This window comes from Elephantulus edwardii, unplaced genomic scaffold (genome assembly GCF_000299155.1).
Source record: "Elephantulus edwardii isolate Elephantulus edwardi_28Jun2011 unplaced genomic scaffold, EleEdw1.0 scaffold00080, whole genome shotgun sequence".
Lineage (NCBI taxonomy): Eukaryota > Metazoa > Chordata > Mammalia > Macroscelidea > Macroscelididae > Elephantulus > Elephantulus edwardii.
Window position 1 is genome coordinate 10,552,500 of NW_006399830.1, and position 15,476 is coordinate 10,567,975.

At 46.0% G+C, this 15,476-nt stretch overlaps 1 protein-coding gene and 1 pseudogene across 1 annotated transcript in view; both read left to right on the forward strand.

The window, feature by feature from the left end:
- Positions 1-8,145, forward strand: part of LOC102873390 (UPF0729 protein C18orf32 homolog) — a 48,109-nt gene extending 39,964 nt beyond the window's left edge. The window contains exon 2 of the mRNA XM_006889780.1: positions 8,069-8,145. Coding sequence (XP_006889842.1) covers positions 8,069-8,145 — 77 coding nt within the window. The remainder of the gene's footprint in view (positions 1-8,068) is intronic.
- A 471-nt stretch (positions 8,146-8,616) lies between these two features.
- LOC102873793 overlaps positions 8,617-15,476 on the forward strand; it is a 70,365-nt pseudogene continuing 63,505 nt past the window's right edge.

Below are 15,476 nucleotides of genomic sequence, written 5' to 3' on the forward strand. Positions count from 1 at the left end.
TTGTGAGGGGAAAGTCTGCTATTAGGGACCTCTCTAAAGTACTCAAGAGCAACAGTGTCTCTCTGGAGACTAAGGTGTGTCTGATACAGGCCATGGTCTTTGCAGTCACTTGTTACGCATCAGAGAGTTGGCACAAGTAAATGTTCTGGAATATCCACTGTTCTCAATGTTGTCTTTAAGGTATTATGATCCACGCAGTCAAATGCCTTTGCATAGTCAATAAAGCATGAATAAACCCAAGCGAAGGCTTGGAGGTTGGCATTTCACTCCATCTCACTGCAGATTTTCCTCATTTTACTTCACCCAAAGGGACCCTCTGCGTTTCCAAGCAGGATGTCTTTCTCCAGGGACTGAGCCCTTCTGACGCCGTAACCAAAGTTTGCAAGATGAAGCCCTGGTATCCTTACTTCTAAGGAGCACTCTGGCTTCCCTTCTTAAGATTCATTTCCTTGGTTTTTATTTAAAACAAAAATATCCCAAGACTACCGTCAAGTCAGTTCTGGCTCACAGCAAGCCTTCGTTGGGTTTCTGAGGCTGTAAATTTTTGTGGAATTTGAACCGTTGACCTTTTGGTTAATAGCCTGCTGTGTTACCCACACCACCAGAGCTTCTGGATTGTTGTTTGTTTGTTTTTTTTACAACCCAAGGTCTATTCAACACTCTTCAACAACACCACAGTTCTAAGACATCAATAATTCTTCACTCTTTCTTCTTCCACATGCATGCATATGAGGCTGTGATCCTCAAGTCTTAAATCAACTACAATTCAAAAACGAAATCCTCTTCAAAGCATACAGGTCAAATACGGTGAGACTTCGGGTATACTCCATCCATGAACAAAGTTCCTCTCCATCTAAGTGATCAGTTTCAAAATCTCTGTGATGGAATAAGCACAAGGTTGACTCAAGTTCACGACAAATGGAAGGAAGTGTAAGGAGAGAAGGGAGCATGGCGCCCAGCAGGCCCAAACCCAGCAGCACACGCCCCAGTAGCTCTCAAGGCATGGCGTCATCCTCTGTCCTCTGAGATCATCCAGGGAATGGCCATGACCTTTACATTCTGAGTGTTGGCCCCACTGTATGGATTCCAGGTGAAGACCTTCAACCTCAGGCTTCAACTCCACTTTTCAGACCTCCGGGGAACTGGACCTCAACTCTCACCTTTGAAGGGCCCAGTCTCCTAGTCCATCTGAGTGGTGAGCCCATCCCTTTGTCCCCCAGGTCTCTCATCTCATGTCACCTTTGGCTAAAAACAGAGAAATCTGGTCCCACGCCAGATAAAGAAAACCATTAATCCCAGCAGATCCCTCCAGGTCAGAAGAGCTGTCACTTGTCATCGACTGAGGGGGAAGGAGGAACAGAAGAACACCTGGATTCAATCCATTGCCTCTTTTATTTCTTTTTTCCCCCCTGAAAAAGGAGCGATTTTCCCCACCTGGCAATACTTCCCTCTTGAACTAGGGAGTTGTGCTTTTAAAGCGTGATAAAATGTGAGACTCTGTTCTCTTTGCCTGGCAGACAGACCGTCCCCAGGGCCAGTCCCCTGCAGCCACCTCTCCAGCTGATGTCATCATGGGGGAAGGGAGGCTGTGATGTGTCCGGGACCGTGTTCCCCTCAAACCACGCCAGAGAAAGGCTCCCGGGCAGTAGATGTCCTTCCGAAGGATGGTAGCAACTGGGAGGCGTGTTTTTCTCTTTACCAGTTTTCAAGTTCAAGAAGCAGCCCTTTGCCAGGAACAGAGACAGGTTCTAACGGGGTTCGTGACTGAACTTGGCCTTTGAGACTAAGGCCTGACCAAACTCAGGATGAGGTTATTAGCAGACCACCGGGAGAGCTGGCAATGGGCCATTTAAAAACTATCTAGAGGAGAAACGTCCTGTGCTCTACTATAGGTTTGATATTTTAAAAACAGAATCTATAGGAATTGTCAATTTTGCCTAATTTCTGCCAGAGGTTACTGCACCCCTTAAAGGAAACTGCTAGCTTTTCCATGTACTATTTCAGCTCAAGACCTCTTGTAGTGGGTTATGTGTTGTGTTGCTGATGGAAAGGGTGACAGTTCAAATCCACCAGGTGCTCTGCAGGAGAAAGACAGGAAATCTCTTCCTAAAAGATGTATGATCGCTCTGAGTTACTACCAACTCAACAACAATGGGTTACTTGATTGGTCGTTGTTAACATGGAGTACGTGGTACCATCACACACTTCAGATCCCTGGACAATGGCCCATAGTCCATGAAGCAAGCAGCCTGGCGCCACCTTGTGGGACCGTGACATTAGATATTGACCACACACACCCCAGGCTGGCACCTGCTACGTTCTGGCCTAACTTTATGGTTGACCAGAAACCCTCACACCTCCACCATCAGAAAACCTCTCTTCTTTTACAGATACTACCCCCTACCCTTAGGATAAAGTGTCACAAACATTTTCAACTCACACAGATTCCAGAAATCAGTTTATGCTTAGCATCAACCTCGGGGTGTTCAAAGACTAAGAGAATGGCTCTGTGCTATATCACAGGCCCATTCATAGCAGTTGCTACTACATTGTCATGGAAGCAGGAGAGATTTGTTTAAGAGTCTGTTTCTGATGTGATTTTGGAGTGGAAAAAATGTAAATTGAGACAATCCCTAGCCATTGACTTCAATCCTTCTACAAACTGGGGAAAGATTGTAATTATTCTTTAAATAGAAAGTTGTAGAAACAAACCTTTTCTTTTATAGCAAAAAACTCACAGATGGAGAACAGAATCCATCTGGGAGAAAAGATATATTGACTTAAATTCACTGTAAAATAGATCAGCTTCATATGAGAATTTTTTTATAGGCACATTTTGTAAACAAAGACGCTATAAAGACATTTTCTTGGAGTGATTAATATTATCCTACTTCATCCGCACTACAATTCCAACATGTAGCCACTGGACCAATTAGCAGCGTCAGGATGGATGACGAAGAGATTGAGAGTGTTCACAGCTTCAGTTTGCTCGGCTGCACAGTCAACACTCTTGGTACCAGCAGTCAGGAAATCAAAAAGCATATCGCGATGGGAAAGTCTGCTGTTAGGGACCTCTCAAAGGTACTCAGGAGCAACAGTGTCTCTCTGGAAACTAAGGTACGCCTGATACAGGCCATGGTATTTACAATCACTTGTTATGCATCAGAGAGTTGGACAATGACTAGGGAGGACAGAAGGAGAGTGGATGCTTTTGAGCTGTGGTGCTGGAGAAGGGTACTGAATGTACCATGGACTGCCAGGAAAACAAACAGATTCATCTTGGAGAGGATTAAACCAAGCTACTCCTTGGAGGCAAGGATTCTGGGGCTTCGTCTGACATACTTTGGACATATTGCCAGGAGGGACGGGTCCTTGGAGAGGGACATCATGCTTGGGAGGGTGGAGGGACAGCGCAGGAGGGGAAGACCCTCTATGAGATGGATTGATTCGGTGACTGGGGTAATCGGGATGGGTGTGTCAGAGGCGGTGCGGTTGGCGCAGGATAGAGCAGGGTTTAGGTCTGTTGTGCATAGGGTCGCTATGAGTCGGAAATGACTCGACGGCACATAACAACAACAACAGATAGTATTATGCAAATGCCCCAAGTGTGAAAACTGAGGTGGTGGTGGTGGTTGTTATGTGCCGTCGAGACCCTTGTGACTCATAGCGACCCTATGTACAACATCCCTAAACCCTGCTCTATCCCTTACCAACCTTACTATCTCTAACACGCCCATCCCCATTACCCCAGTGACAGAAAACTGGGGTACAGAGAGTTAAAGTAATTGACTACAAAACGTAGATACCAGAGGAATGTCTATCTGTTTCATTGACTATGCAAAGGCTTTTGACTGTGTGGATCACAACAAACTGTAGCTGAGTCTGAGAAGAATGAGAATCCCAGAATATTTGGCTGTGCTAATGTGAAACCTATACTTGGATCAGGAGGCAGTTATCACACAGAGCAAGGAAATACTACATATTTCAAAATCAGGAAGGGTATACACCAGGGATGTGTCCTATCTCCATACTTTTTCAATCTATATGCAGAACAGATCATCCACGATGCTGGGCTGTACAAGGAGGAATGTGGCATCAGAATTGGAGGGAGATTCACCAACAATCTGCATTATGCAGATGATATAACTCTGCTTCCTGAAACTGAGGAGGACCTGAAGTGCTTGGTCCAGAAGGTCAAGGACTGCAGCCTTCAATATGGATTGAGGCTCAATATCAAGAAAACAAAGATTCTCACCACTGGGCCAGCTGGAAGCATTATAACAGATGGTGAAGAGATTGAGATTGTCAACAGCTTTAGTTCGCTTGGCTCCACAATCAACACTCTTGGTTCCAGCAGCCAGAAAATCAAAAGAGGAATTGCATTGGGAAAGTCTGCTGTCAGGGACCTCTCCAGAGTACTGAAGAGCAACGACATCAGTCTGGAGACTAAGGTGCACCTGATGCAGGCCATCATCTTCGCAATTTCTTGCTATGCATTAGAGAGCAGGACAATGACTAGGGATGACAGAGAAATGATGCCTTTGAGCTGTGGTGCTGGAGAAGAGTATAGAATATACCATGGACTGGCAGGAGCGCAAACAGGTTCGTCCTAGATAGTGAAACCAGGCTACTCCTTGGAGACAAGGATTCTGAGGCTTCGTCTGACAAACTTCGGGCCTGTTACAAGAAAGGACCAGTCCTTGGAGAGCAACATCATGCCTGGAAGGGTGGAGGGACAGAGAAATAGAGGAAGGCCCTCAATGAGATGGGTTGATTTAGTGACTGGGGTAAAAGGGTAAGGTGTGTTGGAGATAGTAAAGTTGGCACAGGATAGGGCAGGTTTCAGGGCTATTGTACATGACGGGGTTGCTATGAATCGCGAGTGACTCGACGGCACATAACAAAAACACAGCAACATCCTTATTCATTCATCCAACTCACAGATACCTAGCAGGTGACTGAAAGCACCATGGCCTGAATCAGGTGCATGTTGTTGTTGTTGTTGTTGTTGTTGTTGTTGTTGTGTTAGGAACAACACGAACCTCACGAACAATGGAACAAAGAATTACCCAGCCCTGCGTCACCTTCACAAGCGATGCTATGTCTGAGCTCATTTTTACAACCACTATGGTGAACTGGACAGAAAGTGATGGTACAAAGCCAAAAGTGGCCTGCTTTTAACTGTTTTTGGTCAAACATTCTTCTAGGTTGCATAGCACTGGTCTGTCCATTTGCTGTACAGAGATAACTTGTGGTTGCTGTGATGCTGAACACTGTGACACTGACGTGTCAAATGTAACAATGGTTACCCATGGTGGACAGCGTTTAGTAGAGCTTCTCTGATTAAAATAAGTTTGGAAGCAGGAGTGGTTTATTAACTTATCATCCCATTAAAATCTTCTCACACTACCCACAGACCCTTCTTTGCCCACATCTACTCTTTCCTAAATTATGCAGAGACGATTGTTGTTGTTGTTGTTGTTGTTGTTGTGTACTGTAGAGTCAGAACCGACCCATAGTTGATTCTCTAGTGGGTTTTCAGAAGCAGTTAATCACACAGGAGGAGACTGCCCATCTTTCTCCCATGGAGAAGCTGGTGGCCTCAAACCGTGTGCCTTCGGGATTCCAGCCCAGCTTCTTACCACTAGGCCACCAGAGCTCCCTGTGCAGAGACTAAGGTAGTCTAACACTCAGTCAATTTTTTTAATGAAAGGAAATGCTTCTGCTGTTAGGGGGCTATTCCTGAGTGTTTGCCATCTTAAGGCTGCAGGGATTCTTAGGGAGGGACTTGTGTACCCTCTCATCCACACGTGCTGCGAACGAGTGTGAGGACTTAGAAAAGGGCACACACACCCTTTGCATTGAGAAAGTGATGAGAAACAAATGCTCCAAAGTCGCATCCCCTTTGTTTCCCAGGAGACAAGCTTGTCTGCACCCTGTGTCCCGTTGGCCTCAAAGACCAACAGATGCCCACCTCCCTAAAGAAATGTAGCCCAGCACTCAAGGGGACGAGGATTTGGATCTCCTGGGGTTTGGGGTACAAGGTCAGGGGTTAGAATCCACCAGCTGCTGCTTGGCAGGAAGACGGGCAGCCTACTCCCCAAGATTTACAGCCTTGGAAACCCAAGGATCACTATGAGCTGAAATCAGAGTGACAGCAGTGGGGCTGGTTTTAGGGGCGGGAGGCACAGGAAGATCCTCTATCTCACAGACTAACAGAATCACAGAACAAGACAGGCCCCGGCAGGAGGGCGGCTTCCATGGCTCCAACTTTCTTCATTTTATTTAAAGTTGCTGTAAAAATACAGGTAACACAGCCATTGTCAATTCCATTTTACTGACGTGTGCAAATGAGTGACATCAATGACATCACATCATGTAACTATCACCAATATCCACTGCAAAACATTTCCATCCCCAAAAAGAGAAGCTTTCTGCTTCCCAAGCCACCATCTGCCTCTTCTCTCCCTCTTGCTGCTTCTGGGAACCACCATAAACCTTGGTCTCTACCTGTGGTGCTTAAGATTGCCTAAGAGTCTCTGGTTTGAATGAAGGCTGCATGGTGGGGTGTACTCGGGGAGAGGGAGGGATTGTATACCAATGAAAGAATTTTTCTTTTACTTTTCAAAGAGAAGAGTGAACTGGGTTGTGGGGGGGAGAAAAATGAAACAATGAATGAATGGAAATCTAAAATCTCTGTAAATGTTCATTAAAATTAATTAAAAAAATTAAAATTTTTTAAAAAGGTCTCTGGTTTGACAACTGCAATGAAGTCGTTCCCTCAATGAGACTTGATAAGTGCAATCATTCTTCTGGTGAGCTGTGATGTTGTCACCCCCATGGTGATGGTGGGATTGGTTATAAGCAGCCAATCCGCTGAAAGGAAACGCCATTGGAGAGACAGCTCACCCCCAATATATAAGGGAATCTGGCAAACCTCACTCGGTTCTGGGCAGTCTGAATTCTGCATTAGCTCACTGAGAGGCGTGGGGACCTGACTCCTTCCCCTGACCACAAACACTCCCCACCTCCTTCGTGTCCTTTATGCCTTGCAACCAGAACTCACACACATCACACTTCTCTCTCTCATCTCTGACAATCAAAACTGTTCCAGAAATAATTATGCTATAGAAAGACTTGCCATTGTGAAGAGTCCCCAAGCCCGCATAGCCCATACAAACCCATATATTGGGGAGCCTCCTTCCCAGCGTAAATCCTCCATCTGTATCAACCAGTGCACGTGCATTCTGGACATGCTTGTGCTGGAGGAGGTCATCCAACAACCAGCCTGCTCCTTGGAGGCAAGGATTCTGGGGCTTCGTCTGACATACTTTGGGCATGTTCCAAGGAGGGACCAGTCCTTGGAGAGGGACATGATGCTTGGGAGGATGGAGGGACAGCACAGGAGAGGAAGACCCTCTATGAGATGGACTGACTCAGTGACTGCAGTAATGGGAGTGGGGGTATCAGAGACAATGAGGTTGGCTCAAGATAGAGCAGGGTTTAAGGCTGTTGTACGTAGGATTGCTATGAATCGTAGGTGACTCACAGCACATAACAACACACCAACCCTGAACTGAGTGTTATCAAATAATAACACACCAACCCTGAACTCAACACCTCCAATTCGCAAACGTAAACCCTAACTGTTGACCATGAATTCATCAGACTCCCCAGCTACCCAAGTCAGGAGAAACCTCTCACCTGTTGATGCTGCCAGACCCAAAATAAGGGAAATCACTGTAAGCATTCATTAATGATTAGACTATATGAAGTATGAATCTAAGACAATCAGAAGTTGGCCAAAATGAAAAGGTATACTTAAAGATCAATAATATCCTGGACATTGACAAGCTGAGGAGAACGGAAAGGGACCGTTCTGAGTCGGGCAGTCTTATGATCTACTCTGCCGAGACTTGACACATTGAAAAGGATCGGTGTCACATTTGCTGTCAAAAAGAACATTTCAAGGTCTGTCCTGAAGTCCAGTGCAGTCAGTGGTCAGAATACGGCCGTGGAAGATGTGTTCATATGCCTGGTAGTCAGATGTGTTCACAACCGACCAAAGTCAAACACGAAGAAATTGAGGTTGTCTACTCACTTCTGCAGTCGGGGATGATCAAGCACACAGTCAAGATGCACTAAGAGCAATTACAATGCAAAGAAGCCGCAAAGATGGAAGGCTGAGAGTTGGAGAACACAGCGTTCAAAACAGACATGAGCTCGGAGGCCTGGGACAGCCCGTTCCACAAGCAGCCGTTTATTCCTTGCGAACACTTTTTAGGAAGCTCTGGTGGTGCCGTGGGGAAGAGCTGAGCTGCCAACCAAAGGCTGATGGTTTGAAGCCAGCAATTGCTCCCAGGAGAAAGCTGAGAAATCTCCTTCTGAGGTATTTACAGCTATGATTTGGTTTCTACTCCATGGCCGTGGAAGAGAGAGAGGACTGCTGTAAAAAAAAAAATACAAAACTGGGAAATGCGTGTTCTAGCTCTCTGCGTGCTTCGGTGAGCGAGCTACTGAGGGTCTAAGTCTGGGCAGCCGAAGAGTGTGGTAAGTAACGGTCATCAGCACAAGGGTCATTTCATCGCTGGGAAGGGGTGGCCCTCGTCCGCAGTGATGGTGGTCAGCAAGATGAACAAACATGCGCAGATGAGAGCAGCAATTAACCAAAAGTTGATAGAAACCGGAGAAAGAGAACGTCTCAAAGAACTGCTGAGAGCGAAACTAATTGAACGTGGCTGGAAGGACCAGTTGAAAGCACACTGTAAAGATAATGATTTTAAATTATTTGATTTGGTTTTTACTTTTGCATAAGAGGTCATTAAATAAAAAGGACTAGAACCCGTTACTGTTGATGACTTGGTGGCTGAAATCACTCCAAAAGGCAGAGCCCTGGTACCTCACAGTGTAAAGAAGGAACTCCTACAAAGAATAAGACCGTTCCTTGCTCAGCATGCCAGCCTTGAAGATCGCATTAGATGGTGGTGTTCTGTGGTTTTATTTCTGAACTTGAAACTTGCCATAAATTAGAAATCCGTTTCCCAAAATAAAATCCTTTTTTTGTATGATGGTATACAGTTTTCAGCAATGATGTTTACATTATATTGATTTTTTTCCCCTAAATGTGTTATTTTAATAAATATCTCATGAATTTAAAAAAATACAAAACCATAACTGGCAACTATACACATAGACCTCGCCCGACGGGAGACACAGGAGTCAAGCTGACACCATCTTTAGAGAGAAACGTAGACTTCCAGAAGAGCAAACAAATCTGTGTTAGGGGAAGTACAGGTAGGGGGTTCCTTAAGAGCAAGGCCTGTGAGACTTCATCTCATGTACTTGGAGCGAGTTCTAAGGAGGGGCCAGCCCATAGGAAAAGATATCACACTTGAGAAAGTATGGGGTCAAAAACGGAGAAGATGCTTAATGAGATGGACAGGCCCAGCGACCACGACAATGGGCCTCAGCCCCGAGGAGATTGGGAGCCTGGGGCAGGAGCAGGCCGGTTCTGTTCTGTTGTACACAAGGTGACTGTGAGTCGGATCAGAGTCGAGACCAAACCTTAAACCAGAGGCATCTGCGTACCTGTGGCTGCTGGCAGAACAGCGGTCAGAACGCCAGACAGCTTTGTCCAGTGTCTGTCCTGGCCCAGCCATTCCACTGGAGCTGTCACTAGTCGTAACAGTCCTCATCCTGCCCAGAGGTGCCTGACCACGAGAACTGGAGGGGTGAGTGGAGAGGCTGGCCCTCTCAGCATAAGGCATGAGCTCCCTGCTGACGTTGGAACAGAAACAGCACACATCAGAGGCCGTACGAGAGGGCGCTGACCCTCAGCTAGGGAGCCGTGGGGCTGCAGTGAGTTCAAATTCACCACACGCTCAGCAGGAGAATGATGGGAAGACTCTCCACAAAGATTTACCACCTCAGAAGCCAGAGGGAGGATGCTGTTAGAATCAGCTTGAGAGCAGTGGGTCCCTGCACCCCACGTGTTATGGACACGTGCCTGTAAGTCCTCACAACCACCCAGCAGAAGGTAGATCAGTAATCCTATTTCACCATGGAGTCGGCAACCCGGAGACAGAAGAGAGCTTACTGAAGTTTCCATGATAATTAAGAACAGGCTGGGATCCCAGGTCCTAAACCAGAGCACGCTGGCCTCTGCCCTGGGATGGTGTGACCTCTCACCACACGTGTCCACATCCTGACATACACTCTTGACCCAGCAGAGCCGTCCACCAAGTCCACTTGGGATGAAATGACTCATGTATTCCCTCACATCAGATTAAAGCTGTGATGGATTAAGGAGAGCTGCATTCCACCTTTAAACCTTTTCCAAATATTTGGTTTATCAGATGATGGGGAATCATTGTCTCGCTTCCACGTTGTATTCTTACATGTATGTATTTTGGGGGGACACAAGTTAGCCCATGTTCCTTATGAATGGCATCAACCGGACTAATTAAGTCTGGGAATTAATGGTGGAGGCTCCAGGGTGCCCACCAGCTCTCTAGCTGTGAGTGCCTGGAGTTGTTGGAGGGGCCCCTGCCTGGGCAGGTGGTCTCATAGAAAGCCAGAGCATTAAGAGAGAAAAGACAGGGGCCTTCCGCGATGTGGAAAGGTGGTAGGTACAGTGCGCTACCTCCCCTCCCACAGCCCAGCTGCTGTTCTACACGCACGTGTCCCATGAGAGGAAAAAACCTCTCTAACAGCATGTGCTCCTTTACTCAGAAAAATATCATCGCTCAAGGCAACAACATCAATTTGCTATGGTTTTTAGGAAGCAGAGTTGAAGACTAGAAAGTTGCTGTCAGATCAATCCCATCCCTGAAGCCTGAAGGTTTTGCAGTGAATTTTGCAAATCGATGAGAAGGCAGCGGAGTTTAAACCATGAAGACGCAGAGACTCAGCATCCGAGCTGAGAGGCAGGGGCCTCGGCTAATAGGCAGCGTGCCTGAGTCTGCAGGGGCCCCCACCTGCCTCCTTGATTTCCACTGTGTCGTTTGACCCCGCTTTCTGAGACAAGAAAACAGTCACCAAAAAAAGAAAGGAAACAGTCACCCCAGGCTTTCTGGCACGTGACCAACAGCAACAAACCTGCCTTGTTCTAAACACACTAAATAATTGATTGAAGGCCTGTCTTCTTCTCCTTCCCCTAGAAGTCAAGACCCTCTCACTCACTGTTCAATGTCTAATGAGAATTCTGAGGGCCTAGTGGAAAGGAGTCGCCCAGTAGAGGGGAGTCAGCCATAACCCTGCCTTGGGGAGGCTGCCAGGACCCCCCTGAGGAAGGCAGCTTTGAAAGAAGAGTCCTTCTTGACACGCAGGGGTGAAGGTGAAGCTTTGCACAGAGTTCTCCTGCTCAGAGGGCCCACGGTGGCTGCTGTGTGGCCGGAACACGGAGAAAAGAGACAGAAGTGCTTTTACAGGGGTGTATTTTGTGACTGGGGTGGGGGGAATCCTGCTGGTCTTGATGGAGGCACTTACCGCTGTTGTCCACATGTTAAACCGGACGTAACTCTGATTCTCGTCAGAATCATTGGAGGCTGCAGAGCTTGGTGTGCAGCTATTAACGGGAAGGTCAGTGTTTCAAACAGACTCACCAGCACTGTGGGAAAAGGCCCTGAGGACCTACTGTCAGACTCACAACCACCCAACACCCCGGGAAGGGCCACGCTATCCAGACACACAGTGGCCACGACTGACTCAGGAGCGCCTGGACGGGCTCGGGTTTGGCTCAGGGATTCCGAGCACGTCGAGAGCTGGGATAGTCTTCTAACATAATCAAACCCACCCACCACGCTTTGCATGGCTTAGGAAGCGTAGGAACAGAGAGAGTGAGCCACTGCTAAGAAGTCACATAGCCATTAGGTTGGAGCCTATCATCTTGAGTTTGTGGTTACAAACGGAAGGTTTATAAGGCCAGACACGTGTAACTGTGGCAGGTGAGGTCACCAAGCCAAAGTGGACACAAAAACATGTGTTTCAAAATGTAAGCCGTGACATTTCCAAGTGTGGTGGTGGTGTTATTGTTGTTGTTAGGCGCCATCTGATTTACTAGGCCTCACAGAAACTCCAAAAACAACAGACCTGCACCTTGCCCTGGCCTGTGCCATCCCCACAATTTCTGAGAGGCTCGAGACCATGGCTGCTGTCACCGTGTTCACAATCGTTCTCTCTCTGCCCCTCCACCTCTCTCAGCTTGATGTCCTCTCCAAGAACTCGCCCTTCTGATGACCAATCCAGAGTATGTGAAGCGAAGTTTCACCGTGCTTATCTTAGACTCTAGTCGTAGAAGGTTTTATGGCATCTATAGGCTTTTCTGTATTTTCCAAAATGCTCTACAAGAAAAAGGCATCGCCTCTGCAGCTAAAACAAGATGCATATTTGTAAGGGGGCGGGGGATAGATTTTTCTAGCACTTTAGTTACAGAGTCTTTGGTTGTGGCTCACAGCAGACCTGCCACAAAGTGGATTTGATGTAACGGGAAAATCGCTAGGAGCCGGCTTGCCAAGAAGAAAGGGGAGGCAGCGATAGGAGATTTGGGGGGTGCATTTATTTCACCAGGCGCTTTGTAGCTTTACTTTTCTAAAGATAAATCCTTTGGCTTCTGGCTGACTTCTTTCTGAACTAAGATGTTTTAAGGACTCTTCAGATGAAACGTTTATATAGTTCCTTTCAAGAAAGTGGGAAAACAGTGGCTGTGATATCTGCATGCTCCAAAGGAAAGCTGATCATAAATCTTAGAAAACATTCCTTTTCAAAATCTACACCTGGTGGTACAGTCTACATAGTCAGAGATGCCCAGGGAAGCTGCAGGTGGAGGAGTCCACAGCCTGCACCATTTATTTCTTTTCTGAAGAAAATAAAAATGAAACGAAAGGGTGGAGAGAAAAGAGGTTAGAAGTTGGCCAAAATAGATGTCTACTCATCAAAGATTAGATAAACTACTAACTCAAGGTCCTGTTAGAACTGTTGGTTAGGATTGTAAAATGGTACAATCACTCTGGAAGGCAATTTGGCATTTCCTCAGAAAGCTGAACCTAGAAATTCCATGTGAACCAGCTATTCCACTGCTTGGAATATATTCTGAGAAAATGAGAACTAAGCACAAATGGAAATTTGTACACTGATTTTCATAACAGCATTATTCACCATGGCCAGAACATGAAAACGGCACAGATGTCCAACCACAATCGAACAGATTGAGAACTTACAATATAATCATACGATGGAATACTATGCAGCACACAGGAGTAATGATTTTAAAAATCACTACCTAACTTGGGAGGGACTGGAAAGCATTATGCTAAGTGAAATAACCCAGTACCATAAGGACAAATACTGTATGAGACTGTTACTGTAGAACGTATATGAAGATCTAAGGGGGGAAGGGGAGAGCAGAGGGGTGAGGATGGGAAGGACAGTTAATGATAGGGTCACACAATTTGATGAGTGGAGGATGTGCTGGGTTAAGGAAATGGGAACGATCCAGTCTGAAAACAATGTATATGAACTCTGTAAGTAAATCAGTATAAAATAAAAACGTTCTTAAAAAAATGATCCTGTTATAGCTGTCTCAAAAATATCTAAGTAATGTGGAGGGAAAACAATCAGAGCACTCTGTGTACTTTATTTTAAAGAATGGTAATTTCATGCACATATGAATATACGGTTAGATAAACATACCGTATATATGGATGCGTGTGTACTTATGTATAAAAATTCACTGCCATCAGGACCAACTGATAGCTAACCTTCGAGTGGGTTTTCAGAAACTATAAATCACATAGAAGGAGATTGGTCATCTTCCTCCCATGAAGCTGTCTGTGTTGGCAGTGCAACTCCTTACTACCAGGCCACAAGAGGGTGTGTGTGCGTGTGTGTGTGTGTGTGTGTGTGTGTGTGTGTGTGTGTGAGAGAGAGAGAGAGAGAGAGAGAGAGAGAGAGGGGTATTTTGTCAGCCTGTGATGGTTTGTATATCGCTGTGATGTTGCAAGCTCTGCTACTAGTATTTCAAATATCCATGGTGACCAGTTGTCAGTGGTGCTCTCAGACTAACATAAACTAGTAAGAAAGACCTTGCAAATGACTGTCAAAAGTGAGCCAGTGAGAACTGTAAAAATAACAACAGAACATTGTCCAGTTGAACGCTGGAAGGTGAATCTCCTTGGTTAGAAGGTGCTCAGAATTCAGTGACCACACAATAGACTTAAGCATCCCAGTGGGGAACATGGCACAGACCTGGGCAGCACTGCATTCTCCTGAGCTTGGCACCTCCATTACCCAGAGTCAACTCACAGCTCCCAACAAGATGTGTTACTGTGTTTAGCAATGGCATTAAACCTATGTCTTTTTCAGGGCTTGTTCGTGAAGGTGTTGGCCAAGTTTATTTCACAGTGCTGGTCACGGTTAAATCAGTGTCCTAGAATCACAGGTGGTCTTTACTTCCTTCTGGATATGTTCTGCAACAGACACGCTGCACGTCTATAATAGAATATTCACAAAACATACCGTGAAATGTATATTCTGAAAGAGTGTTCTTTTGACTGGTCTGAAATATGTGAACAGAAAGAAAAGAAACATTTGTGTTTGGATCTTTTACAAAAGCCTCTAACCCCTGCTGTGTTCTGGGATACTATCTGACTTCTGAATATTTTTACCACCGCAATTCTGTTCCTATTCAGCTGCTGTTCTTGTCAGGTGCTATGAAGTGGGTTCTGACTCACAGGTGAGCCATCCTCATGGCTTCTACTGCGAGGAAGTGTCTCTGTGTTAAGGTTCCTCCTTTTCACTCACTGACCTCTTCTTAGCCAAGCAGGACTGCACTGTCCCTCCACCCTCCCAAGCATGACGTCCCTCTCCAAGGACTGGTCTCTCCTTGCAACATGCCCAAAGTATGTCAGACGGAGCTTCAGAATCCTTGCCTCCAAGGAGCATCCTGGTTTCACCCTCTCCAGGACAAACCTGTTTGTTCTCCTAGCAGTCCATGGTATATTCAACACTCTTCTCCAGCACCACAGCTCAAAGGCATCGATTCTCTTTAGAGAAAGAGAATTTCTAGAGCACAATTAAGTGTTCTAGAAAGTTCATCATTCCCAATCTCATCCATAACTTACTGTAATCCACACAGTGCAATGCCTTTGCAAAGCCAATGAAACACAAACATCTTTCTAATATTCTATGCTCTCAACAAAGATCCATCTAACATGAGCACTGGTATTCCAAATCAGATGATTATAAAAAATAAAAAGAAGTGCCCACTCCACCTAGAAGTGGTGTTGCTGTTGCTAGGTGCTATCAAGTTGACTATAACTAACAGCAGTCCTATGAACATTGGATCTGACCCTTGCCCTCTCCTGCACTCATGGTCTCTCCTGACTCATGGTCTCTGCTGACTCATGGTCTCTCCTGGCTCATGGTCTCTGCTGACTCATGGTCTCTCCTGGCTCATGGTCTCTGCTGACTCATGGTCT